This window comes from Excalfactoria chinensis, chromosome 16 (assembly GCF_039878825.1).
Source record: "Excalfactoria chinensis isolate bCotChi1 chromosome 16, bCotChi1.hap2, whole genome shotgun sequence".
In the NCBI taxonomy this organism is placed as follows: Eukaryota; Metazoa; Chordata; class Aves; order Galliformes; family Phasianidae; genus Excalfactoria; species Excalfactoria chinensis.
In genome coordinates, this window is record NC_092840.1 from 5,575,013 (window position 1) to 5,598,455 (window position 23,443).

The window sequence follows — 23,443 nt, forward strand, 5'->3', positions numbered from 1 at the left end:
TAACGCGGACAAGGCGGCCGGTACGCACCGTCCCCCCCCATCCCCATGCAGCGTTGGTTTCGCCCGCCCGCTCTGTTGCGGAAGTAAGGAAGGCGCGCAGCCATTGCGGGTGAGGGTAGTGTCTCCAGCTGCCATCTTGAGTCGGGGCAACGCGACGGCTATGGCACCGCAGCTCCGCCCGGCTCCTCGCGTCGGCGTAAGCGGTTTCGTGAATAGAGCCGGCGGCGTAGCGGGCGGCTCTGCCGTACGCCTGCGCGTTACGGGCTCGGCTCGGCCGCCCGGCGGGGCTGCGGCGGCCCCGTGAGCGCGGCAGGAAGCGGCCGGCCCGCTCCGCGCAGCGATGTCGAAGCGCCTGAGGAGCAGCGAGGTGTGCGCGGACTGCAGCGCGCAGGGTGAGCCCGGCCGAGCCGCGGGGGAGAGGAGGAAAAAGGAGAAGGAAGGGAGGAGGGGGCGGCAGGGCCCGTCCGCATCCCCACCCCCTCCCCTGAGGAGACGCGGGCAGGTGCCGCTGGCGGGCGGGGGGTGGGCCGGGGTGCGGCAGCGCTGTGTGGATCGGAGCCGGGCCCGCAGGGCGGGCGGTGCGGGGTCTGAGGGCGATAACGGGGGTCTCAAAAGTCCCCGTTTCTGCCGTTTCTTGTGTTCGAAACTCGTTTTGTTTTGTTTTGGGTAGCGGCGTGTTTTGTTGTCCGATCTCTCGGCCGGGTTTCTGTTTGTTTGCGTTTTCTGGTTTTTTTTTGTGTTTCTGTTCTGCGCGGATCTGATCGCTGATGGCGGGCGGCGAAATGAATTAAAACGCTGCGGCGTGAGCCGATGGAAACGGCAGTGTGAGCAGCCGGACTGGAGTCGAAGGGAAAGGAAACACGGCTCTGAGGGGACTCAGAGGGCAGTGAGGCCCTGGCAGTGCTGCCCTGAGCTGTGGGTGCTCCATCCCTGAGGTGCCCCAGGCCATGGATGGGCCCTGGGCAGCCTGAGCTGGGGGCAGCAGCACACGGCAGGGTCACGGCTCTGTGTTTTGTTGGGTGATGTGTGACCAAACAAACCCCTTCTTTGATTGAAAGCAGAGTTTGTGGGGCTGTTAGGAGCTGCGTTGTTTGAGCCAGGTTGGCTTCTGGGGTTTCCCCAACTTCTCTTTGCTCCTTTGGGACCACAAGTTGGTTGTCCTGTGCACAAGGAGAGTTTACATGCTCCTTTCTGATGCACTTCCTATGCTGGGGCAGGAGCTCACTTCTCGTACCCGCAGAGCACGCCTGTCCTTGCACACTTCCTGTTTTGAAGCACTCTGCCATGTTCCTGAAAGCAAACTTGAGAGATCTTTTGAGTATTTGCTGTGTTCTGCCATCAGCGTAAGTGTATTTGAGTTGTATTTGTACCTGTATTGCCTTTAAAAGCAGACTAAACTCCAACACAGACATTTAACTTCAACCTGAAATAACGGTCTTCCTATAACCTGACAGCTCTCTGTCATTACCAATACTGTTCCCTTTCCGGTCCCCATCTGTTACTTGAGAGCAAGTAACTGGCAGTGAGCCACGTCTGAACTGAATGGGAGCCCACAAATCTTCATGTAGTTCAATGAAAACTCCACTTCTGATTAAACCAGCATGACTTTGAAAGCAGGTTGCAGTGCTGAGCTCCCGCTGCTGTTTGACCAGCCTTGTACGCAGTGTGTGGGAGCTCAGATTACCAGCAAGGTTTCTGCTTTGCTCTTCAGAGGGGTGCTGAAGCTTCCATTCTGCTGTGGAATGATCAGATAAACTGGAGCTTACTTTGCTGTAGCTGAACGGGGTTGGTTACGGTGCATATAGAGCGAGCAGCTCAGCAACCAGTGACTGAAACCAGGAACACAGTGGCTTTCAGAAGATCATTTTGATGTATGAATGGGTGTATGATGAGCATGTCTGTAATGAAAAGAGACAAGGCTCGTTAGTGTGGAAGGATGCCCCCAGTCTTGGGTTGTTAGGTTGGGGTTAACAAAACTCGTTTTGTTGTTCTGTTTTTCTCTCTTAGAAGTGAAAGTTGTAGAACTAGTGGAATGGTTTAATAACAAGCACTCAAACGCCTTATTACTTTGTTTCTTCAATTAGATTAGTTTTTTTTCCTACACCATACACTTCAGTTTGGCTCTGGGCTATGTGATAGTTATCACCTATGACTAGATGCTGCCTTCCCTTGTGAGCTGTGGCTCGACTGGGTTTGCCTGCATTGCCTTCAGCGCACACAGCATCAGCTCTGCTCAGAAACCACATCAGTGATCAGATCTCACGTTTCATGGATTCAGTATATTTATTGCACGGGTCACAGCAGGATATTTTTGTGATGCACAATTGCTTAGATGTATTCTGACACGATGCAGAAGATCTCTCATCAGATACAGGCTTGTGTTGTATTCATTCAGCCTCAAACCCATCTCTGGATTTGGAATTAAGTAGTTTTCCAAAACAGAAGAGATTTTGAACTCCTTTTTCCTCCCGCAGTGTGCCAGCTCTGACAGTCTGTCTTGCTGCTCACTTTCATCCTGAAGGGCTCTTGGCCTTCGGAGCCTCTTCTGTCACTGACAGAAACTGGAGTTGCTTCTGAGCATTGCGCTGAGAGCAGTAAAGCTCAAGTTAAAATGCTGAGTTCTAAAACACAAAGTCATTTACACTCTGAAATAAGAAGTCGCCTTGCCTTCTGTGGTTGTAATAAATGTATTCTTTTTCAGATCCTTGTTGGGCATCCATTAACAGGGGAATTCTGATTTGCGACGAGTGCTGTAGCGTTCACCGGAGTTTGGGGCGTCATATTTCTCAAGTGAGACATCTCAAGCACACACCATGGCCTCCAACACTGCTGCAGGTAAAGAGCAATGACATCTCCTCCTTCACTAAAGCTAGAATTTCTTTGTGGTGTTTCTATATATGTGTGTGTGTGTGTGTGTGTGTGTGTGTATATATATATATATATATTTAAATAATCTTTTATTTCTCTTGTTTTTTTTTTGCCATGGAGGATTGATAAAATTAGTAATATCTGTGTCTTTTTATTTGATACCTCTGTCTGGGGAAGGGACCTTCAGTTTTTCCTTTCAGCAGTACATCTGCTTCAACCTAAATATTCAGTGTTCTGTTTTTGGTAGAGATGTTCATGTGGAGGGAGAAATCTTAAGGGGGTTCATATTACATTCCACACAACAGTCTCCTAAATATCAGCTGGGCTTTGACACCCCAGTAGGTTTTAGGCACTGGTACACAGAATATGAGTCAGTGCCACCTTGCTGCTGGGTTCACAATACTTGCAGCTTTCTGATGAGTCAGACTGTGCAGCTAGAAGCAAACGTTCTTCACTCCTGCCTGTATCGTTTTGGATTTCAGATGGTTGAAACACTGTATAATAATGGTGCTAACTCCATATGGGAACATTCATTGCTGGACCCTGCTTCTGTTATGAGTGGAAGGCGCAAAGCTAACCCTCAGGATAAAGTGCAGTAAGTGGAAAATTACAGACCTTTTCTTTGTCGAGGTGTGATTGTTTTATTTAGCAGTAACATAGGCAGCAAGGTGTACGTGAGAACCTGAGTATGTTTTGTTTCTGAAGATAGCAGAACTAGTTATTTGTTCACAGATGCCCTGCTTTTATGGTTTTTCGTTGGTATTTCACATCATCAGATTTTCTTTTTTTACATAAATCTCAAGGATTACTCTTCAGTTTATTTCAAAGATGGAAATACAGCTTCAGTTCTGTGACCTATTGATACCTGATGTCTTGCTTGGAGTAGTCATAGTTGATGTCTGTTGTTTCAAAAGCACTCACGTTTCTTCCCATTTTCTTGCTTGGGGTTTCTCTGCAGTCCCAATAAAGCTGAATTCATCAGAGCTAAATATCAGATGTTAGCATTTGTTCATCGCTTGCCGTGCCGTGAGGATGACAGTGTGACCGCCAAAGATCTCAGCAAGGTGAGTTTTTTGGTGGCTTTTTTTGTTATCCTGGCAATGTACAGAAGCTACAGCTTGTGTGTAGCGGCACACTGAAATCTAACTGAATTTAGGTGCTTTTGACTTAACTGTTGCTGTTGTTCAGCACTGTTATGTAAACAAACACAGCTTGGCTTCAGCCTGGAGCAGCTTTTTATGTAATATATAAATACATAGAGATTCTGGAGATATGGATGGTTCAGAGGCTTTGATTTAGGTTAACTTGGAGAAAAAAGTATGTTATATAAAACAGCTGCTACAAGAATTGTTGTGTAACTGTTTCTAAAAGCATCGCTGAAACACTGTTACTGCCTTTGTGTTGAATAGAATCCCCCTCCTTTTTCAGCAACTCCATTCCAGCGTGAGGACGGGGAACCTGGAGACCTGTTTGCGATTGCTCTCCTTAGGAGCCCAAGCCAACTTCTTTCATCCTGTATGAACCTGCTTTTCATTGTTTTGATGTGTGATCCGTTTTTAGTGTTATTTATGCAGATTTCAGATGATGCATGTTATGTTTCGATGGTAGATTCAGAGCTGTTGATGCAATAGTGATGTGCTTTTTCTTTCTGATCCATAGGAGAAAGGAAACACCCCGCTCCATGTTGCTGCTAAGGCAGGACAGACATTACAAGCAGAGTTATTAGCAGTGTATGGCGCTGATCCTGGCACACAAGATTCCAACGGAAAAACCCCAGTTGACTATGCAAGGTAGAAGGCTCTGACATTTGTGATGTTTTTAAATGTTTAAGTTTCAGTTTTTGTTCTTGTGTAACAAATATAGGAGTAACTAATAGGGCTCTTCTTTGTATGTTTATGTGAACCAGACAAGGTGGGCACCATGAACTGGCAGAGCGCCTGGTAGAAATTCAGTATGAGCTCACTGACAGGTTAGCTTTCTATCTCTGTGGCAGGAAACCAGGTGAGTAGAAAAATCTGCACCCCTAGGTCTTTATATGTTAATTACTGGGCAGTTCAATCTGTGGTATACATTGTTTCCGTGTTACTACACTTTTAATATCCCTTTTTTATATTAGAAAACTAAAAATTAAGGGTTTATTATATTTAAGAGCAGATGAGTACTCTTGAGTTTCAGGGAAAATACAAGTGTTGTAATGCAGTCTGCAGGACACAGTGCAGAAGCACTGAATTAAATAAACTAAGGTGTTTATTCTAATTGAAATTACAAAAGCAGAGGAGTGTCCAATTCAATGAATGCTTCCTTGAAGGTGCACACTTGGAAATGTTTAGCTGTTTGGTTCCATAAGGGCACCTGCATTAGAACTGAAGCTTATTTAGAAAAGAAATAATAATGCAGTTGATAAGACTTAATTGGAAGCTTATATAGCATGAGCAAATCATGGTAGGAACCTTCTTTGAAGACTTGCTAGCTTTCTGTAGCTTAAAGTTGAGTGATGACTTTCAAGATAGTCTGTCCTGGGTTTGCATATCTCCGGGTTTCTCACTGCAATCTCCCACTAACAGCCTATTAAAGTACAGTTTGTTTTCAACTCTAGATCATAAAAATGGACAGCACTTTGTTATACCTCAGATGGCGGATAGGTGAGTTTCTGACTCCATGACAAGCCTGAAAGCTATTTATGAACAGTCCTTAAGAGTTAGATCGAAGATTTTCCTCTTTGAAATAACTTCTAAGCTTGTTGTCATTTTAGCTTTCTAAGATGTGCTTGTATCAAACTTAGACAAAACCAGACAATTATAGCAGCTTATTGTTTGTTGAAATGCAGATGGAATAATTAAACACATGGATAATTCTGGGAAATGGGTTTTGTAAAATAGCATAAGGATCTGTTTATTTCCTGATACTGCATTTTGAAACAGATGCTTGCAAAAAAGCAGAATATCTGACTGTGGTTGTACTTTTGGTCGTGTGAGTGCTCTTAAGTTTTGATCGCAGTCAGTTAAATCATCTTTTCTATGAAAGATATCATGTATTAATCATAAGTCATCAACATTTTTCTTTTATTGCCACGCCATTGGAAATAAGACGGCTGTAAGTAAACTGCTGTTCAGTTTATTGCTGTTGTCTCTGGAAAGCTATAAGGCAAATAAATATTGTAGACAGATACTATGTAATTATTGGTTTAAAAAAAAAATAAAAGCCTACTGATCAGATCTATAACTTCTTAATATGATGTCGTCAACTGTTAGGTTAAGCACAGTGCAGAGTATTTTGCAGAGCAGGGTAAGCATCGCTTGCCACATTGCATGGAGAGAGAAGCTGACGTGGGGTACACATACCTCCTCCTGCATGGTTCACTGGAACAAATCTAGTGTGGTTTCAATGGACTTGAGTTTTGGTCACAGTTAGCATGTTTTTCAGGTTCTTTACAGAAAGTATTTTATTGTTTTACAACTTCCTCACTCCTTGAGCTGTGCAAATGGGTACTTCTGTTCTGAAGGGTTGTTGGGATTCTTCTGATTTAGATCTTGTATAAGAGTAAGAGTATGCTAATCAGTGTATTAGTAATACTGGAAAGGTTGATATGCTACAAACTGTATAAAATACTAAATACTTAAATAAAAGGGATTTTAATCATTGAAACGTGGGATTTATCTTTAAAGAAGCCCTTAAATGCCATGGATGTAATGGTCACTTTTTGTTTTCATAGCAGTCTGGATTTATCAGAACTTGCAAAAGCAGCTAAGAAGAAGCTTCAGTCTGTAAGTAAAACTTCCATGTGTGCTGTGCAACACCTTTACTGTAATGTGGCAAGTGCTGCACTTCAAGCTGGTGTTTCAGCTACTATCAGTTCCTAAACAAATACATAAATGTCACAGTTTGTATGTTAAATGCTATTATTTGCTTTTAACTTTTTGGGAAGCTAGAAAAATATGGCAGGTCTGCTCTATGAGGTACACCTGCATAATGCCTAACTTAACTGCTTGCTTCTCAGCCTATGTAGTTTTGGGGCTGGAAGAGTGCCAATGGAGAGCAAAGTTATGCACTTCTATTTTCAATGTTATAGAAATCTTAATAGGTTTGGTTTTATTTTCAGCTGTAATTTTTTTCTTCTACCCCTAGCTAAGCAACCACTTATTTGAAGAACTGGCCATGGATGTGTATGATGAAGTTGACAGGAGGGAAACAGATGCAGGTGAGCAGAATGTGCATCAAACATGAATTGTTAAATCACAAAGAAGATGCTAGTTGCAAGCATTTGTTAAGAAATTACTGATAGTGGTAGTTTCTTCTACTGTCTTCAGGTGCATGCTCATTTAAGTGTTTTTTGTTTGGCTGGTTTTACTTTATCAAAGTAAAGAGACATCTGGGGGAGAGGAAAAAAAATCTTCAGTTGAACTGATTGCTTTTTGTGCTTGAAATTGTGGTCTTTGTTTCTTTGACAAAACCATTGCCAAATAGCACAGGCAGTTTAATCCTTTGTTATTATTTCTTTTCCCTTCCTTGAGCAGTTTGGCTTGCTACTCAGAATCATAGTACTCTCGTGACAGAGACCACAGTTGTCCCTTTTCTTCCTGTAAATCCTGAATATTCCTCAACCAGGAATCAGGTATGTGATCATCTTAGTACTGCAAAACTATTCTTGTTTAATAAGCCTGTTATTCTAAGCAATATTGCTCTACTGTACTTTATTATTGTAAAAGAGTTACAACTGCCTGTGAAGAGGATAAAAAATCTTTTGCATCACCTCTTCCCTTGAGTTCTGCAGATGCTTAAATTGAACAGTCAACTCACTGTAACTGCTGTAGTCTTTGTTTTGCCTGGAAACTGTGCTGTTCATCTAGTATATGACACACATTAATTTTATAATTATTATTCTCTAACTTAGGGAAGACAGAAGCTGGCTCGGTTTAATGCTCATGAGTTTGCTACGTTAGTTATAGATATTTTAAGTGATGCCAAACGAAGACAACAGGGGAATCCTCTCTCTGGTTCAAAAGGTGAGTTTTGGTTGGCAGCTCTTCCATGCTTCTGCATGCAGGCTTGCAGTAATTTAGTTGACGTGATAAGATAGCATCATTCAGAAGTACTGTATCTATGAAGTACTGTGAAGAAAGAAACTTATAATGTTTCTGTATGACAAAAAAACTAAACTAGCACATGGATAGCAAACTGTACTGTCTCTCTGGCTGAAGAGCTTATTTGTTTAGTTGATTAACTATTTTTATGTGCTTCCATTTCTCCCCCAAACTTATTAGTGTGTTTTAAAATGGATTTTGATTGACAGAAAATGTGGAACTGATACTTAAATCAATCAGCAATCAGCATAGCAGTGAAAGTCAGGATAACGACCAGCCTGATTATGACAGTGTTGCTTCAGATGAAGATACTGATTTGGAAACAAATGCAGCTAAATCAACTAGGCAGAAGGTAGGTTTGAGATGCTGATACACCAAATGTTATTCATAAAGGTAATCTGAAGTCAAGGTAAATTAACATATATAAGTAATCAATTAATGTATTAATTAATTTTCAACTTCACTTTAGAACTAACAGTCAGTCTGTGTATACTTTCTAGCAGAATTAGACGTTGTGATTTAAAGAATTTATATCATAAATAAAAGGCTGCTTCAGAAAAATAAATGGTGCCATTGTGCATGTCGCAATATAAGACCCAATTGCACAGGTGAAATTGGATCTACTGAAATGCTTTTAATCAATGGTTTCATGGTATTTTACAAACTACTTCTTCCCACTCAAAAATTTGCAGCATATCAATTCTAACTTGAACTTTTTATGCCATGCCTGAAAGTAATGCAGCGAGGTGAAAAGGGGGCAGTCATTGTCCTGCTTTTTTCAGTCTCAGAGTTTTCTATCTCTGTTTCTAGAGCCTGGATTCAGACTTGTCAGATGGACCAGTGACGGCCCAAGAGTATATGCAAGTTAAAAATGCACTGGTGGCTTCTGAAGTAAAGATTCAGCAGCTAATGAAAGTGAACATCAACTTGAGTGATGAGCTGAGGATCATGCAGAAAAAGGTAACAAGCACAGTAACATAACCCTGTCCAATTATGCGTTTTCAGTTGTCCAGAGTAAAACTGCTGAAACTGAAGATACAATGACCCAATATGAGGATAGTGAGAAAACCTGTAAAATGGACTTGCTTTAGAATCAGGTAAAAGATAGGAATGTGTATTGGTAGCAGACCTTACTTGTCTATTGAGCACCCTATCCTGTCTGTCACCCTGTCTGTTTCTTCAGATGGGTTCCCTTACCTAGTGTTAAAAGCCCTGTTTTCCAGGTAGTTACAATACTGCAGTACATACAGCATGTCCTACAGGAAGCTCTCCTTAAAGAGAAAGTTGGCTTCACAGTGTTGAAGATGTCCTCTTGCAGAGAAACCTGAGCTCAGTACTTTTTGTCCCCTGTGTTCTTTTGGGCCAAGGAAGCACCATAGACCTCTTAGGATCCGATGCCCAGATAATTCAGCAAATTCAAATACCCTTGGCTATTTGGTGCCAACTTATTACAATTGTGTTCAGCCTGTGAGATCTATTGGAACGGTGAATACAGAGAGGAACCAAAGAGATCTCAGGATGTTTATTTTAATAGCTTGTGCTGATGAAGCATTTTTCTGTATCAGTTGAATTAACTTTTCATTGACGTTGAGCTTCTTGAAACAGATTTAACCTACTTGTGGGGGGAAGAAAAAATTAGGGCCTATGAATTAATGACACTTCAGTGTATGCTTTTGTGGTGTGGCAAAAGAGAGATCTTTGCTGCAGTAGAACTCATTTTGAAAAGCAACACAGCTGGGGCTCACTCATGCTGGAGATGCTGCACTAATGTTACGTGCTGGTGATGTGTGTGGCTATAGGACCTGTTTAAGTTAGTGCTTGGTGGCTCTGCAGTGCACCAGTGTGCCCCTGTGGGACACGGAATAAGGAGAAGCTGTAACAGCTGGATCAGCTTTGAGCTACTGTGAACTGCAGTCCAGCATGGGAATTCTCTGCTGGGTTATTTGTGGCAATATATCCATACTACTTCAGCAATTCTAGTGCAATAGATGCCATTCAAAAGGCTCTCCTCTTTCTTAGTATCATTTCATTTTCTGAGCAAGGGCTTAGAAGGTCACAAACCTGTTTAAAAAAAACAGGAAGCTACAAATCTTACCTCTATCAAAAAAAAAAACCACAAAAAACAACCCCAAAAAGACATTTTCAATAGGTGCTGCTCTTGAGGTTGCATGTGATTATAGTAAATGCTAGCAATAAATACACCATTTGATGTTTAAAAGGCCATCGTCTGTTTGAAGTACTTGGCATATTGTTAGAGAACTGCTGATGCATACATTTTTTTTTCTACTTATTTTTTTCTTTATGATGTGTTAATATAGCAAACTTACTCTGAGTAGCTCCATAAAAGTTCAGGGTTGTTTCAATTTTACTATCCATCAAATACATGCAATAAAAATAAAAAAAAAAAAAAGCTTTAAAATTATTTCTTGTTGGCTTGTTAGAAAGCAGTAGCTGATTCTTTATTTTCCATAAGCTAAACTCTCCTCTTGCTTTGCAGAGCAAGCTCTGGTTTTCTTTGCACTGCCTCTGATGTCTGTGCTTTAATTTGGGCCTTTTCAGATGTTGTGGGCCTTATGTCATAGTCCTCTTCAGAGTTCTTGTGTTGACTACTGAAATGGATCAGCTTGCTTAGAAAAAAAACTGTTCTTTTGGCAGTCCTTCCCCGTGCATCCTCATTGTGTTATGTGATTCACATGGCACTGCAGCCAGGCTGGAAGGAACAGATTGTGTGTTTTTTCACTACAACAGTCAGCTTTAAGATCCAGTTTGACTCGCAGCCCAGCAAACAAGTGCTGGAAATCAACTCATAAATATTTGCCAGATTTGCAACGTAGACATTTCTTTGCTTGTACTAAACACATCAAATAGATTTTTGAAGAATAAATCAAACCCCAGCTCCTAGAAGCTGGATTTTCTAGTAAAGCAGACAAGCGTGTATTGCCTACTCAGTTTGCTTTTGACGCTTGCTATTAGAAAAACAAAGTCCCACTGCTAAACGTTTCTTTCAGCTTCAAACGCTACAGAGTGAAAATACCAACCTCAGAAGACAGGCCACAACAAATATATATCAGGTCCAAACTGGTTCTGAATACACAGACCCTACCAACAATTCCTCCTTAAAGCGACGACCGTCTGCACGGGGTAGCAGGCCCATGTCCATGTATGAGACTGGATCAGGTCAGAAACCCTACCTCCCCATGGGAGAGGTCACATACCCAGAAGAAAGCATAACAAGACTGCAACCTTTTCCTCCACACGTAAGTAACACTGCTCATGCTTCTGCATTTTTCCTTTTGTTCAGCTTTTCTGTCTCTTCCAACTATACTCACTTAACCAACTGTTTGCTTTGGAGGGAATTTGAACTGTAAGAGTTGTTACTGTTTGCTGTATTAACATGTCTGCAGGAGCTTGATGTTTTGAGAAGTAAAAGCTGTAACAGCTCTGGAACATTTAAGCTGAAGCTTTTGGCTTCTGCTCAGCTGTTTCTTTTAACCACGTTATATTTTCCAAATATCAACATTTGACTGTTTGAAAACCAGGAGGAAGGTAAAAAGTAGCATTCTAAGAGGGTAGGTACAACCTATAGATTTATTTCTGAAGATATACAGATGCATGACCATTTGTAGAACCCTAGAATGATGTTTAACAAAGAACAAGAAGACCTGATGCCAACTGTATAGTTGGAATAATACGAGTATGACTGTAAATAGATAGCCAGAGGATATCTAAGGAAAAGACTCATCAACTCTGAGGCCTTCAGTCAAGGTGGACGCTCGCCAGCATTGAGGCTTGCCACCAGAACTCCACACAGGAGCAACCCCAAGAAAGAGATGCTACCTTAGTGGTGGTCAGCCCTTAAATGGGATCTAGGAGCTGCACCCCTTCCGAGAACACAGCTGAATTACCTTCACCTGTGCTCCTGCAGCTGACTCATCGCTTCCCTCAGATGGTTAATCAGAAGTTCAAGCTGTGATCAGCAGTTTCCCTTACACCAGCTTTTTTCACTAGGCAAGCAATTTCCTATTCTGAGTTTGGAATTGGATTAGTGTTTTCCCATACGATGCATTGGTGGTAGAGAGAGAGCCCAGGGAATCGGTGCAGAAGTTTGTATGCCGTTCCTTCTCCTCACCCCTCCCTGCAGTCATATTAAAAAGAACTTAAAAACTATGAAGTCTGTATCATTGTAAATGATGTTGCCATGTTAATAAGGCATATCTGACAGAGAGAAACACCGGAATTCTTTCATCAGTGCCCATGCATGCAGAACACAGTAGTGCTGTGTTTGGGTCCTTTGCTTTCTGCATTTTGTAGTTCAGATAGAGGTAGTAGTTTTGAAGGACTGCTATGTGGAGGCTGGTTCATTTGGTATTATGATGAATGCATTTTATTCTCTGTGAAATTCAATGCCTCTAAAATATCAGGATTAGAATTACCTCAAAGCCAGCTGAATGTTGAATAAATGAAGTCTGCTCAGGCTCAGCCAAGTTCTCAAAATCATTCTTGCTTGATGTCACCTCGCACGGTTTTAAGAATGCTCCTTTATTTCAATTAAGAATTATTTGTGTTTTGTTTTTGGTGTTGGTTTGCCCGAGTGTTTTTCTTTTTCCCATTTCTAGATCGGGAGGAGCGCGTTTGTGACCTCCTCTTCATCTCTACCTTCCTTCCCCTCCACGCTTTCCTGGTCAAGGGATGAAAGCACACGAAGGGTTAAGTACCTTCCCAATTGGTCTTCTACCTGGAGGAGGTGGCAATCTCTGAGAAGGCTTATGCCTCTGTCCTCTGCCCTTTTATGCTCACTAGCCTCCATGCTTGCACGAAGCAGCATTTCATCACTTTCGTATCTTGGCACCGTGCTGTGGATACTTTCCTCTCTAACTCCGTGACAGCTAAAATCTTTAGCGTTTAACCCTGTGCACAGTCACTCCAAATTGAGCTCCATAACAATGAAAACAGCCAAGAGACAAGTTGGCTGCTGTTTGCAAAGGGATTTAGCAAGCACTCATTGATATTTCATAAGCCAATGTGTAACTCTTCACTAAAATGCACTGCATGAGGCACGTGCATGTCCTAACTTCTGAGCCTGCTTTCTTTGGGGGCTGTCAGTGTGCACCAATCCACGTCGATATTCATTGACTGCTTATCTTACAGGTGTTCATTACTTTGTTTGAAGTGAATTCTTTAAGCAGCCAAACACAATGCCCAACGATTCTTTCAGTGTTGGCTGGCCTGCTTTCTGCTGACCTTAACAGATGGATGCCTGAATGGGTGTGGGAATTGCTGTTAGCAGGACTGTTCTCAGGTCAAGGTGAAAGGCACCGAGTGTGTATAAAGGAAGCTTACATGGTATTCCATCAGGCCCTACAAAACCATATTCAACAAAAACACTTGACTTAGGGGGAAAAATAGCAACACATTCTACAAGCTCTTGTTCCAAAGTCGCTGTCTTTACTACAGCTTCTTGTGCCAACTGTTAGCTGTTCTGAGAAGCCTCAGGCAGCTTCTTAATCTTTTAAAAACGTTTTTCTCTTTCTTGTGGCAGAACATTTAAATCTGGTCTCACTCAGCTCCATCTACTGGAAGAAACCCTAGATGCCAGCTCACATGAGGATACATTTAGCATAACTGAACAGTTTGATAGTCTAGTCTGCGCCAGCTTCTTTTGACTGTGTTTTTTAGATTGGGAACCTTGTAACAACTGTAAAAGTGAGTTCCATTTGCAGCTCTAGAAGAACATCCATTTTTGGCTGTGCAGGGACCCCCAGCAGCTACCTGTGTCACAAACTCATAAGTGCTGAAGGTGAGCAGCCTTCAGCTCGGCTGTGGCCATTTCACTGCTCTGCCAGCTTGCACTACTTGCAGGAGGTATCCTCTGTCATCAGAATGAGTTGATTGCATTTGCTGATTGCACCTCTTTAGCTTTGAAGCACGTAGTAACGTGAGGTCCTTTGGAGTGTTTTTAGATGTTTATGGCTTGTTTCATCGAAACTTGCAAGTAGCTTATATCCATTCTGTCATATTAGATGTTCAGGGTTTAAGCTTGGCTTATTTCTGCATTAAAACAAGACTCCCAAGAGTAAACTTGAGAGGGAAGAGTTTGTCTTCCTTGAAAGATTGAACTGTTTTTGAAAAGATCTTTTGGGAAAAGTTCTCCCTCTGTTTTTTAGTGATTTATTTTACTTTTTCCCTGTGGTTACCATCATGAAAACAGCACCATCTCATTCCATTCCTTGGAAAATCATTGCAGAATCTCTGCTCAAATTTTCAACATGACACAGTGTTGCTAAAAGCTACCTATGGGTTTGGGGGCTGAATGGTCAAACTCTGGCCTCTTTCCACCAGGATAAAAAACCCTCTTTGCAAATTCTTCCATCCTTTGTATTATTATTTTGGCTCTAATGTACTCCATATAGACTGAGAAAATAACATTTACAGTGCTAGATAGTAAAAGCACAGACTGTGCATGCAAAGTCCTTATCCTCAAAAGATGTCTGTCGCTCTTTGGAGTTTATCTCTAGTAGCTGTCCTCACAGGTGAGCATTCAAAGAATCCTTGTTCTCTTTTCCTTCTGTGCAAAGTAGCTGTAAAGTGGATGGAAAGCACTCGTACTTTGGGTGTTTGAATTTGGTGGTGTTAGCAGTAGGTAAGTGCTTAATGAATGGAATTCCTTTCAACCAATGAAAAATGTTTCCTTGTTACGTTTTCAGTCCACCCTCAAGACAAAAAGCATTGATTGCTAACTGTATGGATCTGGGATGCTGATTGAAGATATCTCTTACAATCTAACAGTAGAGATTCCCTTCATCTTGACTTCAGAGTTTCTGTACAGCTTTAGCTTTGGTTCTTCAGCAGGGATGGCAGAGGGCCCTCTTGGGTGAGCAGTGCCTGTGAACAAGGTGGGAGCTGATGCTGAGCCTGAGCTGTGTGTAAAGTGACACTGTAATGTGTCTGGGTCTAAGTGGGTGAGCTGTAGCAGGCACTTCTTATGAGTGCTGCCATTTTTAAGTCTGGGAAAGGCAGATGTGTAGTGGTCTCAGAACCTGCCCAAAGATGGAAGTGTGCATCTCAGGGCTTCAGATTGCAGGTCTGTGTGAACTGCAGAGGTCGGCCTGGTGGTAGGTGTTCCAGGAGCTTGTAATGCCAGAAAATAAACTGTTCTAGAAGGCTAAACCTGTTCAAACCTAGCTTTGTATTTCAAAGTCTGCTTTCAGTTTCTCCCTGATAGAGAGGCTTCTTGTTAGCATGTGTGGGGAGAGTGGGAGCTCTTGAGCTGCTGTGGTGCAAATATGGTCCTTTGTATTAGCAGCCCTCTGGGAGGGTAAAAGAACAAAAACAAACCCAGATATTCAAGCAGTAGTTTAGGGTTAAAAACAGCATCATCCTTGCCACATGGGCTGGGTGTATTGCTGTGCGGTGCAAAGCTGGTCTGTGTGAGAATAGGAGGTGGAAAATATTGGGCCTTTGGCTCAGTGAATAGCCTTCTCCTTTTGTTCTGTAGTTGGTCTCAGCTTTGGTTGGTCTGGCCTCCTACCCCTTGATCTGGGGACTGCTACGTGGGCTGGGCTCTGGAGTAGCAGCAGGTGTAGGGGCTGTCGTGCTTAAGGGCAAACCACATACATGGGATGCAGTGCTTGCACTCTTCTTGGGGCCCTTCTTTCTTGCACAGTGCTGAAACAAATCTGCCTTTCTTGCAGGCCTCAAAGCTGGAAAAGCAGAGCAGTGTGCCTGAGAGCGATTATGATAACACCACTGCCTCACTGGAGCTGGAGGAGACGGGGTAGGTGCAATGACACAGAGCTAATGCTGTAACACTGTGATGCTGGAGGACAGTGAGGTCAGTGGTGATGAAGCTCTGTGCTTCTGGGCCAATCTTAGCTTTGTTCCTTTGCAGGTCAGGCAGGAAGGGAAGGCAGAGGAGTGTTGTTTGGCAGGGAGAGGGGTCCATCCCTGAGGACACTGACACAGCCCCCAGCTCCAGTTTGCCCAGTACAGAAGATGTGATTCGGAAGACTGAGCAGATCACTAAGAATATTCAGGAACTGCTGCGTGCAGCACAGGAGAACAAGCATGACAGGTAAGGCACGTGTGCTGGAAAAGCTCTGGAGGTTATGAGAAAATAAGTAAAATGCAAGTGTTCTCAGAAGTACAGCTACTAACTGCCCGTGTTCATACTGGATTTCACACACATGAAATGTGTAGGTCTGTGGTGTTCCCTGGTGTACTGGAGGTTGTAAAAGTAACAGAACAATTAATTTCCAGAATAACCACAAGCAAGTAAAAGCCATGGTCACAGTCTGCTCATCAGGTAGTGCTCCTGCACAGCTCATCTGGAGGACGAGGACAGTAAATAATAGTTAGGTCTTCCAAGTACAGGCATGTTTTAGATCTGGAGCACTGTTGGTCTCTGGATAAACCTAACCTGGCAGCTGGCAGGTCTCACTGTGAGCTGTGTGTCCTGCCTCCAGCCCTGAGTTCTGCGCCCCATCTCGGCCCATCAGAAGCTGCTGGTGATTTTTGTTAAGCTCTCGCTTCCTTCCTTGCTGAGAGAAGTGCACAACAATGGGGCCACTCTTGTTCTGTGTTTTTTCCTTCTGGTACTTTTCTATTTTTAGAAAGGACAGTGCACGACCTTTCCTTCTCACACTGAATGGCAAGTTCTAATGTGTTAGTGCTGAGCTCATTGCCCCTGCCTGTGACCTTTTCCACAGCGGTCCTTTGTTGTTTGATTCTCACAGATAATAAGGAGCAGTAGTAAGAGAAGTTTTAAATGAATTTGGGTTTTACGTGTGTCAAGGCTTACAGTGCTTAAATAATAATTGAAAAATCCTTGGACAAAACAGTGCAGTGTACCCAGCTTTTAGCTGTTAAATTGAATAGATATTTAGATACTTGTGTTCTTTTTTGTGTTCTTTTTACCATGCCTGGGCTGTGCCACTACTTACTTACATGACTATAATCTTCACTGAACTGTGAAGCTGTTTCCTTTTGTTTTCCTGTTCCCTGGCTCTGTCTCAGGGGGCTGAGAATTGCTCAGGATGGAGGAGAATGGTTCCTCCATTCCATCCCTGCAACAGGGGAGCATTTCTTTGATAAACTGAGATAGTTGGGGATGTAACAGCTTCCAAATTCCTGCTGGGAATGCTGTGGATAAAAGAATGGCATGCTGCATAGCTGGTCAGACAGTAATAAAATGATGCAAGAATACAATCTATTAATGAAACACCTTCTTCCCTTTTTTTGTTTCCTCGCTTTCTTCCATTCCTTTTGCTGTGCTCCTCTGGCCAATAGACCATTCAGGCGTGTGAGCACGCTCAAGCTCAGACACAGCCTTGGCTGCTGCAGCACGCTGGTTCCCTGGGCTGAGAGAGCTCCCCTGCAGCCCCTGAGCAGCCCGCAGCCCACTCCTGCCTCCTGGTACTCTGGCCTCTGTCCCTGTCTCCCAGGCACAGTGTCCTTTCTCTTTCTCTCTGTTGCCTTCCTCCCTCACACACCGTTTGCACAGGGGTCGTTAAAGGCTATGCATGAAATGCTTTGGAAGATAATGAAAATTCAGGTATCAAGTGCAGGGAATTACAAGCCCAGGAGATCAGTGGTTCACTTGAAGCTCCTGGTATGAAATGCAAAACTGAATTGCAGACTGGAACTGAGCTGTCCTAGTTTAAGAGGTTCTTCTGTCTCTGTCGTACCTGTTGTCCATGGAGATGAATGATGATAGCTGACAGCACAATATATGCTTGCTGCTTCTCTGCACTGTTGCAAAAGTAGCAGAATTGCCACGATTCCCTGCATGCAACGTTACCACTTTCTCAGCTTTAGGTCTTCAACTGTTTATACAGCTGACATGTTGAACAAGAACCTGACCAAGTATTTCATTCATGCTTAAAATAAAAATGAAGCTGAAGTGAAATGTTCTATAAAACATAATTTCCTGAGTTTTAACCCCAGGTATTATTGCCAGCAATAAGCGTCAGAGATGGAGGAGGAGTTTTGCCACCAGTTATTGGTGATGATGAATTCTCTGTTCTAAGCTGCCACAAAATCCTCCTGATGTTTTCCTGGGACGTGTGTGAACACATCCAACACGTCAGGTTATTTGACGAGCTTACCGTGAGCAATAAAGCCATCCCTCCGAGACGTACCATAAACTTCACAGTAACCTGGAGGAGATGTTGTGAAATACGCATCATTAATCTTCACTTGGGTACTTTTAGGGTTTTATCCACCTTGGTGGAGAATTTAATCAGCAAAACTGACTTTTTTTATGAGGTGAAGTGCTGTTCAGTGTGGCTTGCAGGAGCTAATTAATTTCTGAGTCATTTGCAGAATGGAAATTACAGTGGACTTGGAAGATTTCCTCTACTTTTAGGTTCTTTGGAAGAACTTGGGTGATTTGAGACATATAGAAATACACCTCTTTTTTAATGTATTTTTTCAAGCAGCTTTTCCTGCATTGCCAAAATGACCCCACTGTGTTGTTTCCTTCTTGGTGCAACTGACCCGTTTTGACACATTTGGTGTTGCAAGATGGCTACATAACATGACTACACAACATGTTGCTGTGATGTTGCTGAGGTTCTTTTCCTTAAGACTGAACCGTCTTAATTAATTAATGCTGAAATGGAGTTTTTGAAGGATCAGAACCTTAAAGTGAGACTATTGCCTTGTTTTGAGCAGACTAATTTTCACCTGGTGTGCAAGTCAGAAGTGAAATCTATGAGGACTAATGGAATCTGCATTCGTTTGGTTACCTATCACTGATTAACTCAATAGAATTACTGACTTTAGCCTAAATCTGAACTTCAGTGAAAGCGGTTGGTAGTTTAAAGCTGCACGTGTCTGTAAACTGCAATATGACAATTGTGGATGGTGTGTTTGCTGTGTTTAAATGAAACATGAAATCAATGGAAACACTTGGGTTTTTGTACAACCCTCATCCCAGGATGTTTTTAGCTGGATTCTCAATGGTTTAGCTACTTCTCTTGTAGTAGTGTGATCTTTCAGTCTCTTAGTTTATGCAGAAAGAGCTCTATCAAAACACAGATCTTCCTGAAACAGCAGCGAGTTAAACTTACTCAGATCCCACATGCAGAGAAATGTGTTTGCATCTACTTTTGCTCGTCAGCACTGCACTAAGTAAAAAGCAGGTGGCTTTTTTCCCCCAAAGTAACAGCAGGTTTTGTTTAAATACTGTCAAACTGGAACCCCTTACTGCATGTCTGACTTCATGATCTGGTTTGCTTGGGCACACTCTCCCACACATAGCAGCCATGTCTGTTGTACATAAACCAAACAGAACCAGCTGAGCAACTTTCTGCCCAATTTAGAGGCAAGCTCTGGGGCAGGGAGGAAATGTAAGTCATGAATTAATTGTGTAGTTAATATTCATAGACATGTGCTTTGTAATTGCATACAAATTGGGATTTTTTTCTGACAGTGCTTGGCATAATAGATCTGGACAGCTGTTCCTTCAAACACTGAGTGAAGAATAATGAAGACTTCTGTATTCTTTCAGTTCTTGTTCCCTCTCAAGTCACATAGTTACATACAAACCTGTGCTGCGGTGTGCTAGCAGTGCTTAGTAAGGAGACACTAAGAATCACCCAGCTGTGTGCTGGATCTACTGCAGTTGCCTAAAGCACAGCATACAGAGATGTTCTTAGGACATGTATGGGGTTTTGTTACCCAGTTGTTCCTAGAATAATAGCCACTGAGCAGTGAAACTGAAGAGGAAAGGCGGTGCAGACACGATGAATAATACATTGCATCTTTTTGCAGCTATATACCGTGCTCTGAGAGAATACACGTGGCAGTGACAGAGATGGCAGCCTTGTTCCCAAAAGTAAGTGTGTTTTTTGGCTTCATTCTGTGTTGGATTTCCTTGCTGTAAATGAAAAGCAGAAGGAATGGGATGTGACTGGGTTGATTTTTGAATCTTCCCTCTGTATAGTTATTCACGTGCTAATCAGGAAAGGTTAATTTGTGTATCCAGGCCTCTAATTTTACTTTTGGACTTCCAACTTAAAATCAGGTGCATGCAGTTCATGAAAACCTGGAAGCTACTCACCTTAATTGTTTAAGGAGTCATGGGGCTTTACTGGAACTTAGCTAGACACCCTGGTTTTATTTTGAATGCCATTGCTTGTTTCTTAATGTGGGTACGTGTAGATCTTTCTTCAAAGTAAATTTCAGGGGAGTGGAATCTCCATCGTCAAGTTACTGAGTAAAACTGCCAGGAGAATCTCAGGCTGTTGTGCTTATTCTGAACTGTCTTGTATGTGCTCTGCCCTGATATCAGCCAGCAAATGGGCATTACAAACTTTATGTGAGTAACTTCTCAAACAAGAGCAGGAATCAGCATTCCCTGCATGTACTTGAGGTTAAAGAGGCGAGATTCTGGTAACTTGTTTCATCCAATCCTACCCCACATCTCTGCAGCGATTGCTTCTATCACAGAACAGAGGGAAGTGTGTTGTAGAAAGCAGAGCCTGAGCAGCAAAGGGCCCACCTTAAAGAGCACTTGTCGAGCACTACTGGGTATTTAAAAGTCATCCTAAAACACTTCTGTTTTTCTGTCTGGTTCCACTTCTGCTTTCCCAGAAACCCAAATCTGAACTGGTAAGGACTTCTTTGCGCCTGCTGACATCTAGTGCCTACAGACTCCAATCCGAGTGCAAAAAAACCCTCCCTGTGGAGACGTGTCCCACGACAGACATCCAGCTGGTCACACAGCAGGTCATCCAGTGCGCCTATGACATCGCCAAGGCTGCTAAGCAGCTGGTTACCATCACAACCAAAGAGAACAACAACTGAGTCACACACTTGGCTTTTTCCTTTTTTTGAAAGGTTGAATTTCAAATATAGGTGTGGAACTATTCAGATTTTTATGAGGAAAAACTAAAGGGGCAAGAAACCTCTTGATTATTATTATTATTTTTTTTAAACTCAGTATTATTTTTTTGCATGTTTTCTAACAATTTTAATGACTAATTTAACCCACTGCCTTATTTTGTGCCTGTGTTGCCAGTTTAGTTACAGATAGTAGCATGTTGCAAATAGCTGTTGAGCCAATATCATGTACCAGCGTTGTATCAAGCTCTCGCTAGGTGTTTCCTTGGGGCCACTTGCTGCTTTCAGATATTGCTTGCCAAATCCCCACTGAAGTCAACTGCACATATCAGAGGGCAGAACCTCACCCCTGCTCTGTCCATCCTGGAGCCTTGTGTGCAGTGGAGAATCCTGCAGTGAAGTGGGCTCTGAAGGCTCCAGGACAACTGCTCACCAGCAGTAGGATGCTTGTAGTCCTGGTGATGGAGTACAAGCCAAATGTGACCTGTTCCCATATCAACTGTTGTGCAATAATAGTACATTCTTAGTCTGCTGAAACAATAGTAGCTGTGGGCATCCAAGCTTGTTACATGTAACTATACAAGGTCTTTGTCACTTTATCTGTTTTGGAAGGAATTTGAATTTTAATAGTTATTTCCTTTAGTTGTCACTATGCCGTTAATATATATGTTTGATGTTACTTTAGGGCATTAGTGGTTAAAATATTATCCTTCATTTCTGGCTCAGTAACTCATTTTTAAGTTTCCTATGGAATTTTTCTGTCATCTTTAAGGCAATGTCATGTTTGCAGCAGCACTGATGCAATTTCACTGAAGATTTAGGATTTTAAAGGAAAGAAAAAAAAGGAAGTTATAGTGCCAGTTAAAAGAAGCTGTGTCTGCCATCGCATGTAACCTCTGTACCTCACCGTATCCAAACGTGAAAAGATTTCTCATATCCAGTAAGTTTCTTTGCAAAGAATTCAACATTTTTCAGGCTGTATCCTGAATAACCCATGCTAGGCTGCCTTTCAGAGAGGTAAACAGCTGGTAAACATCCACCTGCATTTCAGTTTTTTCCATTCATAACAGTTTATGAAACTTCCAGAAACACATAAGACCATAATTACCAAAAAAAGCAGCTCTTTGGGAGTCTAAACTGCATGTAAAAAGGGCTAACTTTTGCCTCCTTGCATCCTTTTTAGAAGCATGCTGTGATGCTGAAGGAGCCTGCTGTAGCAGCTCAGGCAGTGTTTTATGTAGGAGCCAAGCTGCAGAGCTGTAGCAGCTGTCACATGTCAGCAGCTGATGAGAACATTCAGACAGCTTTCACAGAAACATTGGAGTCAGGAATGGGTGTCTGCTGTTTGACAAACAGAGCTGCAGCACAGAGCCTGCCAGCAAGGCTTCCTGCTGGAAAAACTGCCGTGTGGAGGGTAAGAAATAAACTTGAGCTGTTCCTTCCTTTTCAGGTCACACCGTGTTTGTATGTATGTATAAACATCAAGTGCCCCAACTTGTATGCATGTTGTACTTAGCTCCATTTTTTAAGGAGGGAGGGAACTGAGGGTTCATGACAATCCAGTAAATTAATCTCCTTCAGGGTGACTTTCTATTTCTCCTTCCTACACTTGCGATGCTGGAGCTGTCTCTAAGCTCACAGGAATGCAGACAGGCTGGGATTAGAACCGTAAGAGACATTTACTTTCAAATTATGCTACTGGCACTTAAATACACAAGATAATCTCCTGGGAGCTTGTTCTGAAAACTTGATACCACTGAAAGGAAGCAGATAGATAGATAGCATTTTTAAATCTCTCAGGCTAGGGTTACATGCTTTCCTTTCACATATCTTACCTGATTTCCAAAGCTGGGTAACCCTGAGTTCCCTGAGGTCTCAGTTTACACCTGTACCAAATTGAAGGGACACTGCAGCAGCTGTAAGCCCTTGCTCCAGCCAGGCTAGCTCCATGTTTTCCTAAGACATCCCTTCAGCTCAGTGGAAGGCCTAGCTATAAAAACAAGGCCACCTGTAATGAAATGATTTTACCTTCTGGCATTTAAGCAGTACTTCTGGTAATTTCCACCATCTCTGAACAAATGGTTATTCCAGGTTGGTCATCACCATACCACGTCATTGCTCCAGAACCACAGCGCACATCATGTGGGATGTGCAGATCGCAGATGCAGCCCATAGAACAGACAGTCTGAGCAGAGGCTTACATGCTATGTCAGATCTTTTCACAGAGTGCTACGACTGTGGAACTGAAGAACAGCAGTTCAGCCCCCAAATCATACAGCACTGCAGGTCAGAAGATTGATAAAATCATTGGTTTTGTTGTGTTGTTTTTTTAAGTAGATATCCTTCCCCCAGCCCCCCTTGTAAACAAACTTGCTCTTTCTTTACAGTATGCTGCATAGGAAAGTAAAAACTTTTGCCTTTTCCAGAACTTGTATTTTTCAGTGTCATGCCACCTGACTTATTCTTTTGTTTACTGTATTACTATAAAATGCTAAAACTCTTCTAGTGTGTGAAATACTTGGGGTTATTTCCTGCTGAGGAAAGATGGACCTGAATGTACCAAGCCAGCTGAAGTGCTGAGCCTGGTTTTAAGCTGCAATTGCTGAGAATCGAGTGTAACCAGCAGCTGAAACACCTCTCACCTTCTGCAT

General features: G+C 42.5%; 1 protein-coding gene across 3 annotated transcripts; it reads left to right on the forward strand.

Annotated features, from left to right (window-relative positions):
- The first annotated feature begins 233 nt into the window (after positions 1–233).
- Positions 234–23,294, forward strand: GIT2 (GIT ArfGAP 2). 3 transcript variants are annotated; one of them, XM_072351134.1, is made up of 20 exons: positions 234–392; positions 2,702–2,835; positions 3,351–3,463; positions 3,827–3,932; positions 4,297–4,383; positions 4,528–4,658; positions 4,775–4,869; positions 5,465–5,510; positions 6,581–6,632; positions 6,994–7,066; positions 7,383–7,480; positions 7,760–7,871; positions 8,159–8,301; positions 8,760–8,909; positions 10,958–11,206; positions 12,566–12,655; positions 15,641–15,723; positions 15,838–16,020; positions 19,722–19,785; positions 20,544–23,294. In XM_072351134.1, the coding sequence occupies exons 1-20, from the start codon at positions 341–343 to the stop codon at positions 20,754–20,756; spliced, it is 2,274 nt and encodes a 757-aa protein (XP_072207235.1). In that variant the 5' UTR covers positions 234–340; the 3' UTR covers positions 20,757–23,294. The 3 variants fall into 3 exon arrangements, with proteins under 3 accessions (XP_072207235.1, XP_072207236.1, XP_072207238.1); XM_072351135.1 differs by having other exon boundaries at positions 6,584–6,632; XM_072351137.1 differs by lacking the exon at positions 12,566–12,655.
- Positions 23,295–23,443: the final 149 nt, after the last annotated feature.